The sequence below is a fragment of the Vulpes lagopus genome, chromosome 2, assembly GCF_018345385.1.
Source record: "Vulpes lagopus strain Blue_001 chromosome 2, ASM1834538v1, whole genome shotgun sequence".
NCBI classification, from domain to species: Eukaryota; Metazoa; Chordata; class Mammalia; order Carnivora; family Canidae; genus Vulpes; species Vulpes lagopus.
Window position 1 is genome coordinate 19,626,819 of NC_054825.1, and position 26,435 is coordinate 19,653,253.

General features: G+C 34.3%; 1 protein-coding gene across 6 annotated transcripts in view; it reads right to left on the reverse strand.

Annotated features, from left to right (window-relative positions):
* The window catches only part of MXI1 (MAX interactor 1, dimerization protein), an 80,239-nt gene that overhangs the window by 32,426 nt on the left and 21,378 nt on the right, over positions 1 to 26,435 (reverse strand). For all 6 annotated transcript variants that reach the window (XM_041743683.1, XM_041743689.1, XM_041743685.1 and 3 more), the window contains one exon: positions 5,841 to 5,870. In XM_041743683.1, the coding sequence (XP_041599617.1) occupies positions 5,841 to 5,870 (30 nt within the window). The remainder of the gene's footprint in view (positions 1 to 5,840; positions 5,871 to 26,435) is intronic.

Below are 26,435 nucleotides of genomic sequence, written 5' to 3' on the forward strand. Positions count from 1 at the left end.
ATGCATTTATGTTTTAAGAATTCATTAAGTTTTCCATATACATCCTATGAACTTATTTTATAACAACATGTCTGTTGAACTCTCAAGTATTTTATATAATTGTCATTTTTCTCTTAAGTTATTTTAATTCAAGTACATACATCATTGTTTATGGATATACTCAATAGCACATATAATCCTTTTTTTCACTCAATAAATATTTACTGAATGACTGCTATGTGTGACGGGTAAATAAAATCCCTGCCTTCCTGAAACTTATATTCTAGGAAAGAAGTCCAATAACTCAAACATAAATAATTCAGACAGAGATAAGTGTTAAGGTGACAGAAAAGGCAATGGGATAGAGAGTGAATGGGGAGCAATTAGTGTTCTCTAGGTAGATGACCGGACAACTAATGATGCAAGCTAGCAGAGCAAGAGTTTTCCAAGCAGAAGGAAGAAGTGCAAAAGCCTTAAGATGCAAATTAACATGGTGTGTCTGAGGAAAAGCAAGCAAGCAGTGTCAGTCAGCTGGATCATAGGAGACAAGTTGCAGATTTGTAGGCCATAGATTTTACCTAATTGGGAAGCTGTGGAGGACTATAAGTAGAAATGACATGATCTGGTATGTCCTTTAAGAGGATCACTCTTGCTGCTGTGTGAAGAATGAAATGGAAGGAAAACTAAATGGTAGCAGTTAACTGAAAATAATATTATTTTTAATGGTGTTTTTTAGTCTTCTCTCTTCCTTTCTGTTCCCAAGTCCATCATCTGAGTGCTGATTCCTATATTCTACTACTACATGAGCTACTTCAAAAGCATCTACATCAGTCTCACCTAGACCATACTTTTTTTTTTTAATAAATACTTTGATGATCTCTACTACCAACAAAAGAAAATCCAAATGCCTTAACATTTAACAACATTGCACAATTTAATTCCAAAACATCTTTCTGGCCTCATTTCCCATTGTTATTTGATAGACTCTGCTCTTCCACTCAATATGGTCTACTCACTCTTTCCTGAACACAGCTTATGATGTCACCTTCTATGGCTCTAATTACACTGACCTCTTCCCTTATTTTTTCCGTAGATTCAAATTCTATCTCTTATTCATGTCTCAGCATACATTCATTCTCCTTCACTATTCAGAGCAGTGGCTTTTTGATTATGACCACAGTATTTTATATCATAACCCAGTATATACAAGTTTCATAATTCTACATTTAACTTTACTTCAAGCAATGTACTTTCATATTTTCTAGTCTTTTCTTTTTTAAAATGACTCACTAAAATGACTGCATACACTATTAGTAGGTTTCAACTTTCAAGAGGAAAAAAACACTTTTAGTACATCTTCTAGACATTCACTGATAACTAAACTAGATCCTGGTACTAAAAGATGAAACCCATTAATTACCAAACTATAATGACCTTAACTTTAAGGATAGGATAGAGTCAGTATCTTATACATCATTTTATTTACCACAATACCAAACACAATATTTATTAATCATTACTGAAGAGAAAGACTGATATTAAATACAGCTATCATATTTATGACCAGATAGAATCATGGTTAGGACTATTTTTGTGTTCTCATTATCTTGTCTCAAGTTGTTATGATGGTCAAAATGGCTAGTTTTCTTTTCTTTTTTTTTTTTTTTAAATGGCTAGTTTTCAATAACACACTGGCCTACAGTTTTGCCTTCCTACCTTATAGGATTACATAATAGTCTTGCATAGTGGGGGAATATAGTAAGTACTACATAAAGGTCATTTTTACCTTTCCCTCAGAAATATGAGAAAGTGTCTATATGGAGGACACCTATTACCATTCATTGGAACTGCTTCTCTTTTATCCCAAATACTTAGGCACTTCTTCTCTGCCAGTATCCTCATTTGGCCCTTCTAGCTTTGCCAAAATTGCAATAAGGGTAAGCCTTTTGTTTCAAAGGAATGACAGCTATTAGGGTTGAATGGCCTCTCCTGCCGTCAGCACTAAGGTTCTTGATCATTAAAGTCCTGTTAAAGTTGTTGACTCTTTCAAAAACATCATCAGTAATTTCACTTAAGAAAATGAAAAAGCAATGAAGTGATCCAAAATCTACATTGCATGGTTTTTTTCTCTGGTAAGGATACAACTGATAAACCAGTGGATAACAGGAAATTTTTAATTCTTAAATCTCAAAGACTCATTAATTTTACCATGAGATGATACATATAGATTCCTAAGGAATACAGAACATCTAAAGGTACTCTGCTCCCCTTTTACTTCCACCTCAAGAGCCAGTTACAAGCTATGATGGGTCTAGTGGGACAAGGTGAATATACAAGTAACAAATGCTCTGAACCATCCAGACTAGGCTCAGTGTAACCATCAACGTTTTAGGCAAAAATAAGCCCCCAGGACTTATCTAAGAAAACTGGAGTTCCTTTATTAGTCCTGAAAATACCCCAAGCTCCCTAATGGTCTATCTGCATAGTGAAGTTAACTGTAAGCCAGAACAAACTACATTGGGCCTGCTAGACTCCTGCATCTGGTAATATAAACCTCAACATTTGCTGGCTACTGTCTCCTCGAGGACAGATCAAGAGCTTCAACAATCGTCAGGCTTTAAGATAGCCTTAATCTGGAATTTCTGTTATTCACTAACAATTTAAAATCATCTACATTAACTCTCATTGCTTTGCCCCAGTAAAATGCACTAACTCAGAACAGTTTTATATACAAGATTTTAAACCAAGTTAAAAAAAAAAAAAAAAACTCCTGACATAAATGTATCATATGTAAAGTGGCAAGATCTCAAGAATATGAATTACTTCAGGAATATCTTCTAAGAATAAAGACAAAATCAAATTACCCTTTTGACAGTGAATTACTTTCCTCATGTAAATTCACACTCAAAAGCAAATGAAAAGCAAAGCCAAAATTCTATTTATTTTAAAGGATGGCAAAGCTAGGTTAAGTTTTTTTCTTTAATACAGCAAATAAAAATGGTGCCTTGGGCAGGTGGGGAGGGAAGAACCATTAAATAGGACAGGTGTGGCTTAAAAATGTTATAACAATATAGATTTAAATTTTAAAAATATTCCTGTGCTGCCTTCTTGCAATTTGGCTAAAATACCTCCTTCCCTTTAACTCATGTTGTGTTTACCATTATTTTTGGTTTTTTGCTAGATCACAAGCCTCTAACTTTTCAGAAGTGGACTGCAGGTTATTAAATTGGACTCTTTCTTTGGCACTCATCCTCTGACACATTCCTCTAAATCTAAGATTTATTTATATTGATAACTACCCCTTTTAAAAACAAATGCATCTTAGAAAGGTTAATTCTATATTACCTTTCAGTTAAGCCTCAAGGAAGAGAGGAAGGGAGAAGGAAAAGGAGGAAGGAAGAAGACAGAAGATGAAGGAATCATGTCAAGAGGAGTAGGGTAGGAAATCAGCCAGAGCCTTAGACCTAAGTAAATAAAATGGGAACAAAACATCTTCACTGGAGACACTGGAGTTCACATAATGTCCAGGCAATCAAAAGCCACACATGCTATAACAGTCCCACAGACAGATACTACGTTAAACGACTTCAAGACATATCAAAGTAATAATATGAGTGATAAAGTTATCAATAAGTCAGAATTGATTTGCGGAATGCATTAAACAACATTTACTCAAAGATTTAAAAAGCTCCAACCCCAATAGTTTACTGAAGAATTTCTTCAGGGCAGCCCAGGTGGCTCAGCGGTTTAGTGCCGCCTTCAGCCCAGGGTGTGATCCTGGAGACCTGGGATGGGGTCCCGCGTTGGGTTCCCTGCATGGAGCCTGCTTCTCCCTCTGCCTGTATTGTGTCTCTGACTCTCTCTCTCTCTCTCTCTCTCTCTCTCTCTCTTTGTCCCTCATTAATAAATAAATATTTTTTTAAAAAAATAGTCTCTTCAGTGTTAAAGGCTTCTGGTAGGTTTCCATTAGGGTCTCACAAAGACTCCCAAAGACTACATTCAGGTGAGTGAAAGAATTATGAAAGCCACATGTTTCTCAGTATTTAAAATGTGGGACCCCAAATACACTCTATGGTCTAATTTAAAGCACAATATAAGGTTTTAATTTTAGAATTCTCAGAGCTGTCATTTCTTGGTGTTTTTGCCATTTTTAAACTAGCCAGATACTTCCTTTAATATACCAGAAGTTCAAGCAAAGTCTTTAAAATGAAAGATTTGCCAAACTGCTTTGCCACAAAGCAGTTTTTCACTAGACCACTGAACTTTGCTACAGTTTTAATATTGGCTTCACTCAATATTAAAGCCATCATCTACTACAAATGCATCAAATGCTAGGTACTAAGGTTACAAAACTGAACAAAACAGAATCCCTGCCTTTGAGGCAGTCATAGTCATTCAGCAGAAAGAGACATATGAACAGATAATTATACTACCTAAGTTTTATAATAAGAGATATGAACAGAAAATTGTGCAAACAAGGTGGTAAAAGCCACCAAGTCAGCCTGGAGGACTATGCTAAGCCTGTTCAAGATGATTTGACATTTAAATTCATCTACAATGAGGTAGTTTAGGTTTAGTCAATTTGTAAAGACCCTTCTATTTAAAAAAAGGTAGGACACACACACAAAAAAAGAGAAGACAAAAAGTTGAGAAGGTCATAGAAATCTTGTCAAAAATGATGCAGATTATTCCAGTTTGTTGTTTATTAATCTAATCTCTTTATCAAAAAGAGAATATTTTACTCATACAAACCCTCATCTTGTCTCCCAAACTTGTCCTCTTCCTGCATTCCTTTTCTTGGTAAATGGTAATACTATCTAAAACTTAACCTTCCACAGTCAACTAACTACCAATTCCTACTGATTCTACTCCCTAATAGTTTCTTTATTCTGTATACTTCTATCTGCAATGGCTACCATCATCCCTTATGTTGGAAGCTTCCAATAGCTTCCAAAAGAGTTTCCTTGTCTCTGAGATACCTTCTCCCAATCAACTAATTCTTCACACTATGGCCAGAATGATTTTCCAAAGCACAAATCTGATCACATGACAACCCATCTTAAAACCATTCCACTGCTTCCTATTGCTCTTAGAAGCCCAAACTCTTAAGCATAGTTGTCAATACCTGGCCTGGCTTGCCTCGTGCTGCAATCTTTTGTACAGCACTCATTTTGAAACTTTTGCAGTTTCCTTAATACACAGTACTCACTTATTCACTGTCTTCTGGAGAGCCTTCCAAGACTCCCTCAAAAGAAAATCAGATGACTCTCCAAAGTGATCTTTCAGCACCTTCTGCTTCTCTGTTACCATATTTACCACACTACACAGTATTTTAATTACCTGTCTGTCTCCCCCAGGAAACTAAGTTCCTTAAGGGCAAAAACTATCTCATCATTATGAGATATCATAATGCCTATCATTATGCCTGCCTGGCACACACCTCACGCTTGATAAAGATTTGTTGAGTGCATGAATAAATGAACAAATGAATGAACAAACTGCAGAGAGAAATTCAATGACCTACAATTTGTGTTAATATTAGCTACAATATAGAAACACTTATTCTGTCTACCTATAGTTTGACCATATGTAAGTTATGAGGCTATCACAACCTGTTTTCAGAAACATAAAGAAAGGCAGCTATACCACAAACTCAAAAATCAAATGAGCTTAAAAATTTATTGATGTCCTCCAGTTTAGACAGTATAACCTTACTACTGAAAAAGTCATTTTTTGGATTGAATATATATCAGAATTATCCTATACATTTAAAAAATAAAATTATAACTACCTTTGTACTATTACATTATTTTCACAGGAAAAACATTAAGTTTGCAAAGCTGCACTCATCACTGACTCACCGATTCTTTTCCAGCTCATTGTGTGTAGACCTAAAGAAAAACAAAAAAGACCATTAGATATTTGTTGCTAGGGCTATGGAAAGGGAGATTAGTTATATCACACCCAGTGAATTTCTTTAACAGTGCAATATATAATCAGACTTCTATAATCTCACTCATCAAGAAGAAATAGTCCACATTCATTAGAACTATTCATTCAGATATGGTGTATCCAGTTAACTAATTATTCTGACACTGGTGTTTCACTGTTTTTTTAACAAAATTAATACGAGCACATATTCTCTTGCCTACTTCTAGTATCCTACATTTTATTGATCTGTAGATTTTTAATTCAAACATCATCTCATTTTTGTTTAAAAAGAAAAACGTACTTCTTATGTCCTCTTCTCTCTCCACTTAGTAACTCCTAAGCATAAGGAGAAAAAAAAAGTTTTGGCTAGCACACAAGCTGAAACAGGCTTGCCTTACTGCTAAGTGATACAAATTCAAGCCTTCTTGCTCTTTGTGTAAAATATAAACAAACAAAAAAATTATACAAAGAAGAAAATAATATAAGAATATATATTAATAAAATCAAGAAAGACTGTTTTAAAAGACTGGGAAGATATACCTAAAAATGCTAACATATTTTCTTTTTGTGACTTTTTTCTGTTTTGTTCATCAGTATTTGTTATAAGAATACTTATCTACTGAACATAAAGTCTGCTAAACAGTATGCTAAGCAGTTAACACATATTATTTCATTTTATCCCCCAAACAACTCTTGGGTTTTTGTTTTTTTTTTTTAGGATTTTATTTATTCATTTGAGAGACAGAGAGAAAGAGAGAGCATGAGCAAGGGCAGAGGGAGAAGCAGACTCCCCGCTGAGCAGGGAGCCTGACGTGGGGCTCAATCCCAGGACCCTGGTGTGGCACTGCATCCCAGGACCCCAGGATCATGACCCTATCCAAAGGCAGATGCTTAACAGACTGAGCCACCCAGGAGCTCCCATAACTCCAATTCTCAACTACCTTGGTGGAGAGAAGTTAAGGACACACAGGCTCTTAAGGCTAGACTGCTAGGTTCAAATAGTGTATTGCCTAGTTCAAAAGTACCTTCATTTCTCTGTGCTGTTTCCTCATCTATGAAAGAGGACAAGTGACAATACGTGCCTCATGTGATTGTTATGAGGAATAAATAAATTTACTCTGAACAGCAAGATATAACAAACTCTAAAGTTAGCTATTATTAGAATTATGTTAGTTTGGTCCTCTTAAATGAACATGTATTACTTTTATAATAATTTAGCATTAACAGTAACAGGAATTTTATAAAAGAGAATTTAAGTTCCTGTCTCCAGAACTAAAACTTCAATTATTTAATATATTCTGGTTAATGTCAAATGTTTTCAGAATATCACATTACTGATTACTTTAATCTGATTTACTATTCCAATTACATTTCTAAACTTCAATAATAGAAGTATTTTTGTCAGTCTCATAATTTGTAGAAATTTTACCGTCTTAGTTCAAAACCCAAAAGGTTTGCATTACTGTATCCTGTCCACTTTTTCCTTTCTTAACGGTTTCATAAGGTCCAAGTGACACAGGATGAAAAAGACTGATATTCATTTTCAAGAGATTATCTGATTAATAAAAAGGATTTCTCCCTCAAAAGAGGCAAAAAAAATCTTAAGATGCTTCAAGAGCTCAGCCAAATTAAGAGCAAGGATATGTACAATTCAGATGGAAGAACTCATAAAAACAGAACTTTTAGTTTAACAGAGACTCAAGAGTTCAAAACCCTATAAATAAATTATAACTAAATTTCTATCACTATATAAGTATTTATAAAAAGTTTTAAGTTCTTTTTTATTTGTCAAAGTAAATCAGTAAGTCAAAAGAGGAAAAATACAAATCTTAAAGAGATTTAAAACAAAAAATGCTCAAAATTTGAAGGGGTTATCAATAATGGAATTTCCTACTCCCTCATAGTAAGTTTTGGTTTAATTGCTTTTATCTGAGAAAAAAACTTAAAACAAATAAAGCAAAAACAATGGAATACTAAAGTAAGTAATAAATGGAAACAATCTATTTAGAGAGAAGTAGGACTATTTACCATAAACTTAACCTGTTTTATTTTTTTTAACCTGTTTTAAACAGTTTGGAAATCCCACATATGGCTATAAATGCAAAGGAATGTATATATCTAAAGATAACCAATTGTTGAATTCCAATATTGTATTAAGCCTATTATCAAAGCTAGCACCAAAAGAACATAATCTGACCCACTGCTGTGAACAAAATTAAAACAGCAGGTTCTTCCCACCTCTCTCAGACTTTTACTTATCTTCTTTCTAAAAAAATATATAAAATAACCAAGAATATGAACTTTTTCACCAAAGAAATGCATGCCCTATCTAGTTATACCACCAATAACACTTAACATTTCCAAATACTAAGAAGCAAAAATGATCATGTATGTACTCATGTTTACCATATTGCCATGTTCTTCCAATTTTTAAAAAATGTATCAGTAGTACTTACATTTAGATGGCTTTTTTGCCTATAATCTCAAGTCAACAAATACTTTGATTCTTGTGGTGGTTTTAAGTAGGCAGAATTTACTTCCCAATCTGGCTAGCAGGGTAAACTTTAGAAAAAGGTAGCATTTGGTATGGATCTTAAATGATGACTATTTGCTACTAGTAGAAGCTGGACCTGGTAGGGAAAGGGCATAACCAAGTGGAAAGGAGCACAAGTAAAGAAGCAGAAGCAGAGGTGTCCCACAACTATATGGTCAACTACTTTTTGACAAAGCAGGAAAGAATATTCAATGGAAAAAAAGACCTTACAACAAATAGTGTTGGGAAAACTCGACAGGAACAGGCAAAAGAACTTTCTTAGACCATGCACAAAAATAAATTCAAAATGGATGAAAGACCTAAGTGTGAGATGGGAAACCATCAAAATCCTAGAACACAAACAGAACCTCTTTGGCATCAGCCTTAACAACTTCTTACAAGGGAATGGAAAGGAAACAAAAGAGAAGGGAAGCAAGGGAAACAAAAACAAAAATAAACTATTGGGACTTCATCAAAATAAAAAGCTTCTGCACAGCAAAGGAAATAATCTGCAAAACTAAAGGTGAACTTTGGAATAGGAGAAGATATTTGCAAATGACATATCTGATAGTGGGTTAGTATCCAAAATATATAAAGAACATATAAAACTCAATACCAAAAATACAAATAATCCAGTTAAAAAACAGGCAGAAGACATGAACAAACATTTTTCCAAAGAAGACATACAGATAGCTAACAGACACATGAAAAGATGCTCAACATCACTCATCATTAGGGAAATACAAATCAAAACTATAATGGGATATATCACCTCACACCACTCAGAATAGCTAAAATTAACAGCGCATGAAACAACAGACCTTGGCAAGGATACAGAGAAAAGGGAATTCTCTTGCACTGTTGGTGGGAATGCAAACTGGTACAGCCACTCTGGAAAGCAATATAGATGTTCCTCAAAAAGTTAAAAATAGAACTATCCTATGATCCAGCAATTGGGACTACTGGTTATTTACCCAAAGAATACAAAAATACTGATCCAAAGGGGTACATGCACCCTGATGTTTATAGTAGCATTACCAACAATAGCGGAATTGTGGAAAGATCCCAAATGTCCATCAACTGATGAATGGATAAAGAAGTTATGTATGTACATATATACGTGTGTGTGGAATATGGAATATTACTCAGAAAAAAAAAAGACTGAAATCTTGCCGTTTGCAAAGACGTGAATGGACCTAGAGAATGTTATGTTAAGAGAAATAAGTCAGTCAGAGAAAAACAAATACCACATAATTACACTCTAATGTGGAATTTAAGAAAACAGATGAATATGGAGCAGGGGGAGAGAGAGGGGCAAATCATAAAACAGAATCTAACTACAGAGAAGAAACTAAGAATTGCTGGAAGGGAGGTGGGAGGTATGATGGGTTAAAGGGGTGACAGCTATTAAGAAGTGCACTTGTGATGAGTATTGGGTGTTACACGTAAGTGATGAATTGCTCAATTCTATACCTGAAACTCGTACTACACTGTATGTTAACTAACTGAAATATAAATAAAAACTTGGAAGAAAAAGAAAATAAGCAAGCAGAGCTGTGAAATCCAAAGCAAAACCAGAGAACAACAATGTATAGGTCAAAAAGATCTGTGGTGTTAGAATAAAAATGTCCTGAGTCTATTAATTCTATCACTCACATTAGCTGTGTGACTTTAAACAAATTATTTAACCTCTCTGATGGACAGTTTCTCCATTTGTAAAACTAGAATAACACGTGGCTTGGCTAGGTTAGTGTGAGACTTAGAAAAATATGTAAAAGCATCTAACACATAATAAACATTTAATATATGTTAGCCATTGCAACTACTCTTACTATTTTTAATGAAACTAAAAATATACTACCTAAACCTAGTATACTTAATACTATGTGGGGCAATAAACTAATAGATTCTCAGTAACATTTGAAATTAGCCTGGAAATAAACCAACAATCATAATCATGAAAAAAGAAACTGAAAGAAAAGATAAGTATTTTGGTCATTTAGTCAGCTGTGAAGACAGTACAAGGTTTAGGTAGGGTATGATAGAAAGATGACTAATTGTATGTACACAAAGAAAATAATGATCCAAATAGTGCCGGCAATAAATGAATATTACATACTAGCACACCTGGAAACCACCTCTTTGCTTTTCTAAGCCTATGTGTCCAACCAAACCTTTCCAATAATATGCCATTGAAATATTCAATTATGATAAGTTCTCTGTAAGGTTGAGGTGTTCTTTTTCTTTTTAAGAGTTTATTTATTTGACAGAAAAAGAGCACAGCAGCACACTGGCAGGCAGGACAAGAGGGAGAGGGAGAAACAGGCTCCCCGCCAAGCAGGGAACCCAACATGGGGCTCAATCCCAGGACTCCAGGATCATGACCTAAGTGGAAGGTAGATGCCCAACCAATTGAGCCACCCAAGTGCCCCAGGTTGAGATGTTCTAATGATCCAGTGGGTTAGCCCACTTTTCTTCAAATAAAATGCATCTCTGAAAGCAAACACTAATCAACTGTATGCCTTTCAGACACCCTTATTCTGAATGCTTAATAACTCCCAAGGACAGAGAAAAGACATTTCATTTTTTATCACTGAATCACAGGTACTCTTGTTCACAAATAACATCCCTTTAAGAGAGACATACTAATGAATTCACTATTAGAATGGGAATCATCTCAACCAGATCTGTGACTTTTCACTGACCAGTGCACAGCTCTAATACATAAACTTTTAATTCTTTAGGGTGTAGTTTGGTGGCAGTCAATGAAGTGAAGCGTAGAATTAAAACTGAACAAAATAGTACAGTCTGGCTCAAGAGTAGTGCCATCGTGGAAGAAAAATAAAAGCCCCCATTCCTAGAATTAATATTATCTTCCAGCAAAAAAAAAGACCTATCTTTGTTGAATGAGCAAACCTCAAATTTGTTAACATTTTTGTTTCACTTGCTTTGTAAAATGGATGTTGCCCTCCACACAATGAAAGAAATACATTCTCTGAATCTAAACAAGTATCTTCTAATTGTATCCTAAAGCTTATATTTCCTTTATAAATACTCAAAGGGCAAGAAAAACAGAAAATCTTAGCTACATTAGAGCAGGGATCCCTGAAGTGTATGCCTGAAGGGGGCTGACAAGAGTACAGAATTTTTGCTGTTAATGGTATAATATAGTGTTCAATAAAATTTGAAAAACACTATAATAGAAGAAAACTATGCTAATAAAGTAATTCTTTTTAATTTTTAAATTAAATTTTATTGAAGTAAAATTAACATACAGTATTATATTAGTTTCAGATATACAACATGATTCAGCAACTCTATACATTACTCAGTACTCACCCAATAAATGTAGTCACCAAACAATATTATTACAATTTTATTGACTATATTCCCTATGTCATACTTTTCATCTTCATGACTTATTTTTTTAAAGACTGATTGACTGATTGATTGACTGATTTGGGAGAGACAGAGAGAGTATGCATGCACGCACACAAGTCGGGGAAGGGGCAGAGGGAGAGAGAGAGAGAGAAGCAGACTCCCCACTGGGCAGGGAGCCTGAAGCTTGGCTCAATCCTAGGACCCCAAGACCATGACCTGAGCCGAAGGCAAAAGCTTAATCAACTGAGCCAGTCAGATACTCCTCATCTTCATGACCTATTAAATTAATTCTTTCAAAAAGGAAATTTTGAATATTTGTTTTTATCAAAGATACACATTTTAAAAAACCATTAAAAACACAGTAAACCTTGATTATTGCAGGCTTTCAGGAAAACTGCCTTATAAGAAATGTATTGTTTCTTCCTTAACAATGACAAAAACATAACCACCATACTAACTAAGGCCACAAAAAAGCAAGTGTCTAAAAAGGATGCATAACAATAACTACAATCAATAAAATCTCCCTTAAAACTTACATAGCAAAGCTGAATATATGCAATCCTCATGACTCAGCATCTCTACTCACAGGCATATACCTAACTAATATCTGTTCATCAAAGGACATACAAAAAAATGCTCATTCTTTTCATACTAGCCAAAAACTGGAAACAAATATCCATCAATAATAGAATGAGAACAAATTGTGAAATATTCATACAATGTAATACAATGGAAAATACAACTAAAAATGAACTATTATGCAATAATATGTATGAATCTTCATAATTTTGACATAATGTTGAATGAAAAAAGGGCAGATATACAAAAATACATACTGCTTAACTCCATCCACACAAAATTCAAAATAGGCAAAACTAATTTAACAGCATCAAAAGCTGAAATAGTAGTTACCTCAGGGGGGCGGGGTGTGTGACTGGAAAGAGTCAAAGGAAGGGTTCCTTTTTTTTTTTATTTTTTTTTTATTTATGATAGTCACAGAGAGAGAGAGAGAGAGAGAGAGAGAGAGAGAGGCAGAGACATAGGCAGAGGGAGAAGCAGGCTCCATGCACCGGGAGCCCAATGTGGGATTCGATCCCGGGTCTCCAGGATCGCGCCCTGGGCCAAAGGCAGGCGCCAAACCGCTGCGCCACCCAGGGATCCCAAAGGAAGGGTTCCTAAGAAGAGTCTATAATATAGTATTTCTTCACCTTTGTGAAAATTCATTTTATATTTTCGTATTTTTGTGTACATTTTTCAATAAACGGAAAAAATTTTAAATTACATATGAACCAAATTAAGTAAAAAACAATTATTTCAAATACAGCAAACACGCTAATTTAAGCCTCTGATAAATCTTTTGGCTCACTACATAAACATGCCTAAGTTATACATTTTGTAAAGCATAATTTTCAAAAGTTTATAATTACTAAAATTATACAAAGTAAGTTGTCTAAGCACAATGGAATTAAATTAGAAATCAAGAACAATAAGATAACTAGAAAAATAATAATATTTGGAAGATAAGCCACAAATCAAAAACAAAATGCAGAGAAATTAGAAAATATGCTGAATGATAATAAAAACACAACATCTCAAAATTTGTTGGATGTAGCTAAAACAATATTCATACAATAATGTTTAAATTCTTCTATAAGAAAAAAAAGAAAGATTCAAAATCAATGGTCTTTCACCTTAAGAAGCTCCAAAAAAAAAAAAAAAGCAAATTAAACCCAAAGAAATAGAGGAAGTAAATAAGAAGTCACAGGTTAAAGAACAAATCACAAAGAAATCAGAAAATATCTTCAGAGGGATTATAAAGAAAATGCAACATATCAAAATTTGTTCAATACAGCTAACGCAGTGCCTCAAGAGAAATGTTTAGCTTTAAATCCTTACGTTGGGGATGGAGTCCAAAATTAATGACTTGAGATTCCACATTTAGAAGCTAGAAAAAGAAGCAAACTAAACTGAAAGAAGCTGAGCAATGGTTCTCAACTGTGGGCTATTTTGTTCACCAGCACATATTTGGCAATGTCTGGAGTCATTTTCTATTATTACAACTGGAGGATCTATTGGCATTTTGTGAGGAGTGGTCAAGGATGCTGCTAAACATCCTATGCTGCTCAAAACAGAATTATCTGCCCCAAATTGTCAATACTGCTGAAACTGAGAAACTCTGAGGTAGAAGAAAGAAATAATAAAGCCAAGAACAGGAAAGAACAAAATAAGAAACAGGAAATAATAGAAGTATCAATAAAACCAAAAGCTGACTTTAAAAAGTCAGTAAAATTTATAAGCTTCTAAGACTGATTACGAAAAAAAGAAGAAAAAAATTACTAATACAAAAAAAAATAGTATCAGGATGAAAGAGTGCCCATCACTACAGATCCTAACATATTACAGGGGATAAGAGAATATTATAAACAACTTTATGCCAATAAATTCAAAGAACTTAGAAGAAATGGACAAATTTCCTGAAAGATACAAATTATCAAAACTGACTCAAGAAGAATTAGAAAACCCTGAATACTCTTCCATCTATTAAAGAAATTGAATTCATAATCACAAACCTTCCCACAAAAACTCCAGACCCAGAACTTTTCATTGTCAAATGTTACTAAGCATTTAAGGCATAAATAATATCAATCTCACATAAAAGCTTTAAAAAAATGAAGAGAGAACATTTCCCAACTCTTTCTGAGGCCAGTATTATCCTGCTAGTGAAACCAGACAAAGAAATTACATTGGAAAAACAAAACAAAACAAAAACCAGATTACTATCCTTCATGAACCCAGACACAAAAATTATTTTTTTAAAGATTTTATTTATTTGAAAAAAAGAGTACACATGCGCATGAGCAAGGGGAGGGGTAGAGGGAGAAACAGACTCCCCACAGAGCAGGGTGCCTGATGCAGGGCAGGATTCCAAGACACTGAGATCATGACCTGAGCTGAAAGCAGATACTTAACCGACTGAGCCACCCAGGCACCCACAGATACAAAAATTCTTAACAAAATATAAGCAAATTGAACCCAACAGCAAATAGATAGTATCACTCTTACAATAAGAAATTTGTCTGGTCATTGTCCCAACTTTCTGGAACCTTGGAATTTCAAAAGATATAGGAGTGTCTACATTATTCACAGTGGGCCCTGGACTACACTTGAGTTTATGCTAAAGAGATGACTCAGATTGGAGGCTGGTCATGACAGAAAGATGAAATGTGTCATTAGAGGGTTGGGGCTTTGAGCCACTGATACCACCTGACTTCCTAACCTCCCGGGAGAGAACAGTCACTAGAGATGGAGTTCAATCATGTGACCTATGATTCAATCAATTAGGACTACACAATAATTCTGAAATAAAAACTATGGAATCTGAGGCCCAGGTGAACTTCCTGGTTGGTAAATATATCAACGTGCCAGGAAGATAATGCATCGATTCCACATGGAAAGGATACAGCAGCTCTATGTTCCCAACTCTCCTGGACCTTGGCCTATATATCTCTTCATTTGGTTGGTCCTGATTTGTACTATTTTTTTTTAAAAGACTTTGTTTATTAATTCATGAGAGCCACAGAGAGAGGCAGAGACAGAGGCAGAGGGAGAAGCAGGCTCCATGCAAGTAGCCCAACACGGGACTCGATCCTGGGTCTCCAGGATCACGCCCTGGGCTGAAGGTGGCGCTAAGGTTTACACTGAGCCACCCGGGCTGCCTGATTTGTACTATTTTTAATAAAATTTATAATCCTAAGTATAGTGTTTTCCTGAGTTCTGTGAGTAGTTCTAGTGAATTCTCAAACCTGAGGGGACTGAAAACCCCTGATTTTGTAGCCAGTTAGTACAGCTGGCATCTGTAGTGAAGGCAGTCATATTGAAGACTGCACCCTTAAATTTGTGGACACTGTGCTAACTACAGGTAGTTGGTGTCAATATCACAAAATATACCATGACCAAATAGTGTATTCCAGGAATGCAAGACTGATTTAAGATTCAACAGAAGTATCAATCAACATAACTGACCACATTAAAAGAACAACTTAAAAATAGCATAAACTCGGGATCCCTGGGTGGCGCAGCGGTTTGGCGCCTGCCTTTGGCCCAGGGCGCGATCCTGGAGACCCGGGATCGAATCCCACGTCAGGCTCCCGGTGCATGGAGCCTGCTTCTCCCTCTGCCTGTGTCTCTGCCTCTCTATCTCTCTGTGACTATCATAAATAAATAAAAATTAAAAATATATATATATATATAAAATAGCATAAACTCAATAAATGCAGAAAAAGCACTTAACAAAACTCAGCATCTATTCACAATAAAAAATAGAAACACCTCAGTATATTAGGAAAAAAAGGAATTTCTTGAACCTGTGAAAAGTATCAACAAAAAGTACAATTATTATACTCAATGGTTAAAGAATGCAAGTTTTCTTAAGATTAGAAACAAGGAAAGATGTTCACGCTCACCACTTCTATTCAGCACCATATTAGAGGTCCTCGCCAATGAAATAAGGGAGAAAAAAGAAACATACAGAATGGAAAGGAAGAAGTAAAAATATCGTATTGGAAACAACATCATTTGTTATCTATTTAGAAAATCCTAAGGAATATGCAAATTATCAGAATATACCAAATTAAACTGCCATTTACAATAGCATCAAAGATTAATAAATGTTTAAGGATAAATTTAACACAGTATATACATTACTTACATTCTGAAAAACTATAAAATATTGCTGAACTTTGAAAACATTTAAATAATTGAGTAAATGAAGTGATATATCATGTTCATGAATCAGAAGATTCAGTATTGTTCACATGTGTAAGGTCTCTCTAAATTAATGTATAAATTCAATGCAATCCCAATCAAAATTCTAATAGGCTTCATTGTAGAAATTGATGAGCAGATTCTATAATGTATGTTAAACTACAAAAGACCTATAACAGTCAAACGAACTTTTTAAAAGAAGAACCACTTTGGAAGATTTGCACTGCCTGATTTCATGATGAATTAAATCATGTTTAGGTGTCTGCCTTCAGCTCGGGTCATAATCTCCAGTTCCTGGGATCGAGCTGGCATCAGGCTCCATGCTCAGTGAGTAGTCTGCTTTTCCCTCTCCCTCTGCCCCTCTCCATCATTCATTCTCTCTCTCTCTCTCTCTCTCTCTCTCTCTCGCTCTCCCTCTCTCTCAAATACATAAAATCTTAAAAAAAAAAAAACCTATAGTAATGAAAACATTGTAGTCTTCAAATAAAAATAAATATTCTGATCAACGGACCAATCATAGATTCACACATATGTGGTCAACTGATTTTTTACAAAGATGCTAAGCTAATTCAATAGAGAAAAAGAAAGTATATTTGCCAAAAAATGAACTTCTGCCCTTGCCTCACATCTTCTATAAAAAATAACTCTAAATGAAACTTAGATCTAAATATAGAACTTAAAACTGTAAGACTACTAGACGAAAACAAGAGAAAATTTTTCATGATTTTGGATGATGCAAAGATTTCCTAGGACATTAGGAGGCATGAATAATAAAATATAAACATTATAAACTGAACTTCATCATGACATGCAACTCTCATTCTTCAAAAGACAGTTTAAAAATAATAAAGGCAAACGACTGAGTAGGAGAAAACATTTGCAAAACACATATGTAATAAAGAACTTGTCTCCAGAATTTACAAAAAACTTTTTTTAAAAGTTGCTGTATATTTTGGATAATAGTATCTATCTATTTATCTATCTATCTATAGAGGGATGGAAGGGGAGGGAGAAGGAGAGAGAATCTCAAGCAGACTCCAAAGCAAACTCTGTGATCAAGCCCGGACACAGGGCTCAATCTCCCAATGTTGACATGACCTAAGCTGAAATCAAGAGTCTGATGCTTAGCCAACTGAGCCACCCAGGGACCCCTAAGAATTTACAAAGAATTCTTTATAGTTCAACAAGGAAACAAACAAAAGAAAAAAGGTAAAAAATATAATTAGACACTTCACCAAAGAAGACATATCAATAGCAAACAAGCACATATAAAGACGCTCGAGATCCTTAGTTATAAGGAAAATGCAATCTAAACCACAAGTTATCATGACATACCCATTAGAATAGCTAAAATTTAGACAATACCAAGTGCTATCCAGGTTGTGAAGCTACTAGAAGTCTTCTACACTGCTAGTCAGAATATAAAATGTACAGACACTTTGGAGAATGGTGTGGCAATTTCTTTACAAAGTTAAATATATACTTAATATATGGCCTAGCAATTTCACTCCTAGGTATTTATCTAAGAAAAATAAAAACAAATATCTACAAAAGACCTGTTCATGAAAGTACATAGCATCTTTACTTACAATAACTAAAAATGTCTATCAACTGGTGAATGGATAAACAAATTGTGGTAGAACCATACAATGGACTATTACTCAACAATATAAAGGACTGAACTACTGAAACACTATGCTAATGAAAAACACTATGCTAATGAAAGAAGTTTGACACAAAAAGAGCATGTACATGATTCCACTTACATAAAACTCTAGAAATGGCAAAACTGCCGTGACAAAAAACAGATTAGAAGTTGCCAGGACCAAGAGGCAGAGATAGGAAACTGACTATAAAGAGGCATGAAGCAATTTTTTGAGATGATAAAAATGTTCTGTATCATAATTTTGCTGGAGGTTGCAGGACTGCATATATTTGTCAAGTCATCAAATCACACACTAAAAATTGAAGAATTTTATTGTATGGAAATTATATCCAAATAAAACTTATTTTTTAAAAAACTAGTAAGCCTCATTCAGAAATTAAGGCAATAATCCAATGTACCATGAAGTACTCAAAAATGAGAGCAAAATATTAATTTCTTATTGCGGGAGATTGGTAATACAAATTACTAGAAAGTACATAATTTAAAAACATCATTCCTTTGGGAAATATCTGTATTTATGTATATTTTTCTTAAATTTTGGGGATGCATGGGTGGCTCAGCAGTTGAGCGCATCTGCCTTCGGCTCAGGGCGTGATCCTGGAGTACCTGGATCGAGTCCCACATCAGACTCCCTGCATGGAGCCTGCTTCTCCCTCTCCCTGTGTCTCTGCCTCTCTCTCTCTCTCTCTCTCTCTCTGTAATGAATAAATAAAATCTTAAAAATTTTTCATTTCTGGCATGCAATTAATCTGCTATTAGTCAAGTGTACAGTCAAGTCCTCATCTTCTGTAACGGGAAATTGATAGAGAATAAAAAGAATAAGCTTATTTTTTTAAATTTTAAAAAGATTTTATTAATTTGAGGAGGGAGGGTTGGGGGAGGGGCAGAGGAAGAATCTCAAGCAGATTTCACACAGAGCCTGACAAAGGGCTTGATCTCATGACACTATGATCGTGACCTGAGCAGAAATTAAGAGTCAGACGTTTAACCAACTGAGCCACCCTGGTGCTCTTAGAATAAGCTTCTTATTTAGAAATAAGAAAGCAGGGGCAGGGGATTCCTGGGTGGCTCAGCGGTTTGGCGCCTACCTTTGGCCCAGGGCGTGATCCTGGAGTCCCGGGATTGAGTCCCACATCGGGCACCTGGCATGGAGCCCTCTGCTTCTCCTTCCTCCTGTGTCTCTGCCTCTCTCTCTCTATGTCTATCATAAATAAATAAATCTTTTAAAAAAGAAAGAAAGAAAGAAGAAAGAAAGAAAGAAAGAAAGAAAGAAAGAAAGAAAAGAAAGAAAGAAAAGAAAGAAAAGAAAAGAAAAGAAAAGAAAAGAAAAGAAAAGAAAAGAAAAGAAAAGGAAAGGAAAGGAAAGGAAAGGAAAGGAAAGGAAAGGAAAGGAAAGGAAAGAAAGGAAAGAAAGAAAGAAAGAAAGCAGGGGCACCTGGCTGGCTCAGTTGGAAGAGCATGCAACTCTTGATCTCAGGGTCATGAGTTCAAGACCTGTGTTGGGTGTAGAGATTACTTAAATAAGTAAAAACTTTTAAAAAAGAGAAATAAGAAAGCAAACAACCAATGAACTGTTAAATTACTGGAAGTGGTAGCCTCTAGGAAATAGAAATTGAAGGGGAAAAAAAAAATTAAAGGGGAGATGAGGCAGGGGAATGTTATTCGTATTTGTAAGGATCTGCTAGTTTCTATAGTTTTGCTTCTTATAAATTTCACATAATGAAATCATACAATATGTACTCTTATGTATCTGATTTTAATGTTTCTGTGGTTCACCCACTTTGTTATAAGTAGTTTATTTACTTCTATTGCTAGAGAGTATTCCACTGTATGAATATACTACATTTTGCTTGTCCATCCATTCACCTGCTTATGGATATCTTATTTCCAGCTTTCGGTGGTTATGAATAATGCTATGACCATTCACATTCAAGTGCTCCTGTGAACATGTGGAGGACAGCACCTCACACTTGTTACACTCTACCACTAACATCCAAGTTATTTACCACATTTATGAAAATGGCTAACAGAATGAAATACATACTGGTACTTAATGAGTTAATATTAAATTCCTACTGATATTTAAATGCTTGTTTAAAGAATAAAAAACCACATTACTCAGCTATTCTAATAATATGGGCTTCAACTTCAATGTTAAAAACACAAACATAACTTTGTCTCCAGTAAGTATACCTGCCACAAATAAATTGATAACGAGAATGATTTTAAACACCTGTAGATCAATTTCATACAAAGCAATCAATTGTGCCCAAGTTTCTCCACAAATGTCAACATTTCATCAAACAAAACCCTCAAATCTACATGATCATGCTCAAAATATTTAGCCATTCATTCATTTAGTATTTAATGAGTGCCCACACTAAGAGTATAAATACTCTAAAATTGCAGAGTGCTTGCCCTCATATAGCTCACGTTCCATCATCCACTTTTGCTAAATAAATAAATGAATAAATAAAGCATGGCTTATTGAGAAAATTATAGCTATATAACACACTATGACATTTTATCTTTACATTGTTAAAGACCATGTAATTCTATTTATTTATATATACTTAAAGATGTTTACTTTTTTTAAGATTTATTTATTTTATAGAGAAAGAACATGAACAAGGGAAGCAGCAGAGACAGAGGGAGAAGCAGGTTCCCTGACCAATGCAGGAGTTGATCCTAGGACCCCAAGATCATGACCTGAGCTAAAGGCAGATGCTTAACCAACTGAGCTACTCAGGTGTCCCCAAAATGGTTAAATTTTATATAAACTGTTTATAGTATTTATGATAAATTCCATAAGAACATTAGACTTTGAGCTTTTAGTAACCTCCATAATAAAACAATGATTCTACAGAAAAATGAAAATCAAGTACTTTTTTTGCCTTACAGAACTATTTCCAGGAAGGTAACAAGCCTTCCAAAGGACAACTGACTGGATAACATGTTAAAATGATAATATTAAGAACACCAAATGGTTTTAGAGCCACGCTAGAAGTTGAAATTTTAAACTGTAACTTCTGTGCATTGACTGTCACCAGCAAAGACTACAGAAAACAATCCTAATAGATTCAGTATTAACAACAATATATTGTCCAGAGTTTTTGTGGAATCTGAAGACTGCTTTTTTTTCTGTTATCATATTGTTATTCACATTCATACTTCTACACAAGATTATGGTAATCAAAATTTAAAACCTCAAGACAAACTTACATTTTACCCTCTGGTGTCTTATTACATAAAAAGAAAAATTCTTTACACTTCCTCAAAGAGAATCCTAATTGTCCCTTTCTAATTAATCAAAATAAGAATAAAGGAAAATCAGTTGCTTTATCAAAATATGTTGACTGAGCCTAAAATTATGTTCTTTTATAATTTAAAAACACCCATTTCAAATGGCTTCAAAGCTCTCCTTATGCGGCCTCCACAGTGTTTACATAGTGATCTCAAAAGCCTATCCAACATACTTCCCATGATAAACAAATGTAAGGAAATAAATACCATACAGAAGTCTTTTTATCCAATGTCATAAAACTAAATAAAAAGAAACTCCACAACACTTTTCCCTTGAAATGTCTGTAGTAACATTAATAAAATTATCTACCAAACCAGATTATTTTCTAAGAAACTACTTAGGTAAAATGTAAGGAATTTCACTTATACTAAGTTACAGAATCCCTATATCTCCTTGTCAATAAACAAGTATATACTGTCAATCTGTAACATTTCTACAATAACCTATTGTAATCTCTTCTATAAATTTAAATAATTGAATCTAGAATAGCCATGTTTATAATATCCTACTGATTTCCATAATTTACCATTTTATTATACATATATTTTTCCAAATATACCGTAAGATCCTCTGTGGAAGGGAAGCATGTTCTACGTACATTGTGTAAATTCAAAAAATTTGGTTACTAATTACCTTTAACAAAGCAGTTTCAATAGCTAGTAAAAAAGGAAGCAAATTGCAAAAGTTGAAAAAGCACTAGTGGGAAAGCATTAAAGCAACAGATGCAGACCACATATTTCAGGGATTTGGCAAAGCAGAAAAGGAGAGCACTAACACATAAATTCAGGTTACACTCACTCAGTCTTAGTTTTTAACTAAATTATTACTAATGACTGTTTGCTAATCCCAGAGGAAAAAATCCTAGGGATTTGTCTCATGTCCTAGTTCTACCTACGCAACTTACCTTGTGTGCCAATCCAGATTCCTCCACAAAAAAATACAGAAAATATTTTCATCTTACCTTACAGAACTATTCTGAAATTCAAATGAGGTAATAATGTACATTAAAGGGCTTTATAGACAAGTAGTTTATTAAATGCAAGGTGTTACCATTATTATTTTGAAGATGGATTCTACGCTTTGACCCAACAATTCTGATTCTTAATGTTTATCCTAAGGATCTAGGTGGACAAACGTACAAAGGTATCTGCAAAAAGATGTTCACGATAGCTCTGTTTCAAATAAAAAAAAAACTAAAAACTGAAATGTCATCATTGGATGACGGGTTTAACAAATTATGGTATACACATGAAACAGAATATCATGTTGTAATTAAAGATGATTTAACAGATGTGTATCAACATGAAAAAAATGTTCAAGATAAGATAAAGCAAGACTGCAAAAGTTTCAACTTTTGGGATCTCTTCCTTCATCTCTCAAACTTAATCAGGTCCTCTCTGTTACATGTCTGGTAGGATTCTCTATTTTTCCTATATTAAAATAATCACAGTTTGAAATAATATATTTGAATAGTAATAATAGTAATAAATAACAATAATGTGTTTCCTTTATAAATAAAGATAATAAAGGTAATAAAGATGGTATACACACACATATATGCGGGGGTGGAGGGGGAATATGACAGTATTTTAAAATGTAGGAAACCCAAATGAAAAATAAAAACAAACAAAAAAATATGCATGTTTATATTATATCAGCACTACTGACCAAAAATGGGATCTGGAAATACATTTTGTCAAACTATACCAGCAAAGCTCTTTGATAAGCTTAGTATCTGAAAAACTGTCTTCACTTAAGAAGTAACAAAGAATCATGCTATAACCAAAAGGAGGCAATGCTGCTTCCTTTTTAAGGAGAAATCTAGAAGAAAAAGCTTTCTTCAGGTCAACGGTCTTATCTGAGAATGATGCATATTCTGCTGAAAATCCCGCTTGATGTTAAATCAACCACCACCTGCAGCTAAATAGATATCTCTTACCATTTCTCTAGGCCACCTGAGTTTTAGTCATAAAATGTGTGATAATATCTTACCTTCATAAAGCAGAGAACTATACCAAATAAAGTCTTGAATTCCCTTTTTACAATTTGTGATCTTCCACACTATGTATTCGATATTCTGGAAAAAGGCCACTAATCAAATAGGAACAGAAGCAGCTGTTCTACAGACTTACAGGACATGATCATCAAGTCTCCTTGAAACAATACTTCCATAGGGAATATGTCCTTTAGAAACTCTGCAATAGCAAACTCATGCTTCAGTGAAGCATTTAATGAAAAAGTCTAAATAATTCTTGGGAATTTTTCATTTAAACTCAGTGGAAGACAGAATATCACAGAAAACATCACACAGAGGTATTAATCACTCAACATCTGGAAAATAGTGAAGAACAATTCTAACATCACAAGGAGTTTAACTGCTACTAATGTCTACCTTTGTCCCGATACTCTAGGAGTTACCTATTCCCACCAAGACTCAGAAACTATTTCTTGATACAGAAAATTTGAAAAGCATAGAAGAGTAAAAAGAAATTTCACAATAAAAATAAAGTTTCATTCAACTGTTCAGTGAACAAATAGGTACATGTTTCAAAATAAAAACAGAAAATATAACAAATTTCAAATTACTTATACTGGGAAAAAATCTTCTACAACTATTCTTAAAAAAAAAAAAATTCGCCACTACTTCCCCAAAAAACTACTGATTCTTTATAGAAGACAACCAAAAAAGCTTGAAAGCTGAAAATATAGCAATATAATCATTTCATCTAAGACTAAAATATGGCATGATTCTGCAGTTTAAAAACAGTTAAACTAAAGCCGTAACAAGCAAAAGGAAAGGTGTTTTGTTTTTTAATGTCCTCAATCCTAACAGGTGGAATTGAAATATGGCTGCTATTGTGAGATTTGTTAATATCCAAAGGATACTAAATAGAATAAGTTTTTCATAAACTTAAAATTCAAGCATGAATTGGTACTATTATTTTCTACATCACCTTAAAACAATGGAATTACCATGTGTCATAGGCTTATACCAACATTTATTGCCAATATTTGGCAGACTTATGGTTTTTGCAGATACAAGTTTTAATATTTTATTTTCATAACAGGATGACAATAGTGTTCTTTAAAATTAACTGCAACATTCTGTAGTCTACTTACATACTATATAGTATACTAGAATATACACTTAAAAGAATTGGCAGTTGTAGAGTTTATACTTCAAATACTACATATTACTTTTTTCTCCAAATATATAATTGCTAACATCCTTTAGAATACAGTGTAATCAGGGACACCTGCGTGGCTCAGCAGTTAAGCATCTGCCTTCAGCCCAGGGTGTGATCCTGGAGTCCTGGGATCCGGTCCCACATCAGGCTCCCTGCATGGAGCCTGCTTCTCTCTCTGCCTATGTCTCTGACCCTCTGTCTCGGTGTCTCTCATGAATAAATAAATAAAATCTTAAAAAAAAAAAAAAAAGAATACAATGTAATCAGAGTTTGCCAAAGCAGGAGTTGCATTATTTCTCCTTCCAGACTTTAATATGGTACTCAGCACATAAGAAAAACTAAGTTGCAACAGAGGGCAGTCTACATGGAGTTTAGAAACCTTCCATTTTTTAAGAAACACCTACTCTGTACAAGGCATTGTGATAGTTACTGGGGATAAATCCTTAAGCAGAAGAAATTCAATTTCTACCTTCTTGAAGTTTGCAGTTCAATGAATGAGATGTGAATTTATCAATCAGAGAACTGTATTTCTACAACTATGATAAATATCATGAAGGGAAAAGCAGGGCTGCCATCCTGTGAACATCTTTTCTACTTTGGCTGATGAGGAAAAGCTTCCGTGTAAACATTATGATTGCACTGAAATAAGAATGTTATTAGATAGAGACAAGTTGGCAAAAGGGGAAAGAACAGAGTACGTGCAAAGACCCTGAGATAGGAAACATGGTGTATTGAAGGAATTGAAAGAAAGCCTGCCAATATAATTCATTAGAATTGTATATAGGGTAGGAGTAGTTGCATGGATACCAGGTAGGAGGTTACAACATTCTCCAGGTGAGAGATGGTATCTCATTAGGGGGGAAGTAATAAAGATAAAGGAAAGAAGGCAGATTCAAAAGATATTTTAGAAAAAATTGAGTTACAATGAAGCCAAGTAGAGTAGTATTAGAGTTTTAAGGATGACAGATCTTGAAATTTCTCAGTTGTGAGATCAAATAGTAGAAAGCCGGTAATCTGAGCTTATGTGATGCTCCTCAATGAGCCAGATAGCAATTGCAGCCAGGTTTTCTAATAGCAGCAACATTTTAGGAAGGGTGATTTTAGGAAATGTGCCAGGAGGCCATGACCAAGACTACAGTAAAGTCAACCATGTATTTAAAAAATAATTACATACTATCTATAGGTCCCACTTCTGAATTGTCAGTCAGAAGGATACCAAATGATAAAATTACTGGGATTTTCAAGGTACATGCTTGTAATATCACATTACATCACTTATTTTCTCTCCTTTGTACTTCTGTGAAAATAAGACTTAAAAAAAAAAAGACTTCAATATTAGGAGTTAACATTCAGCATAAGCTTATAAAACAGCATTTTTTATCAGGAAGATCATATTATACCTGAGAATATTAGGAGGAAAAAGTCACTAACATTATATCTGAAAGATGCTACAATGTCCGGGAAACAAATGTCATCTTATGACAAACAAGATATCAAAGTCCAAGATGCATAATAGTAACAGTAACTTCCACACACGGAGCTTTATATAAGATCAGGAAAATAAGACAGATATGCTCATAATTCTATTCCTTTCCTTGTTTCAGATGACTAATAAATGGAAAATTTTTACAAGTCTTTCTTTCTGCTTCATGTAATCAATATAGTAAAATTTCTACTAAATCCAGTAAT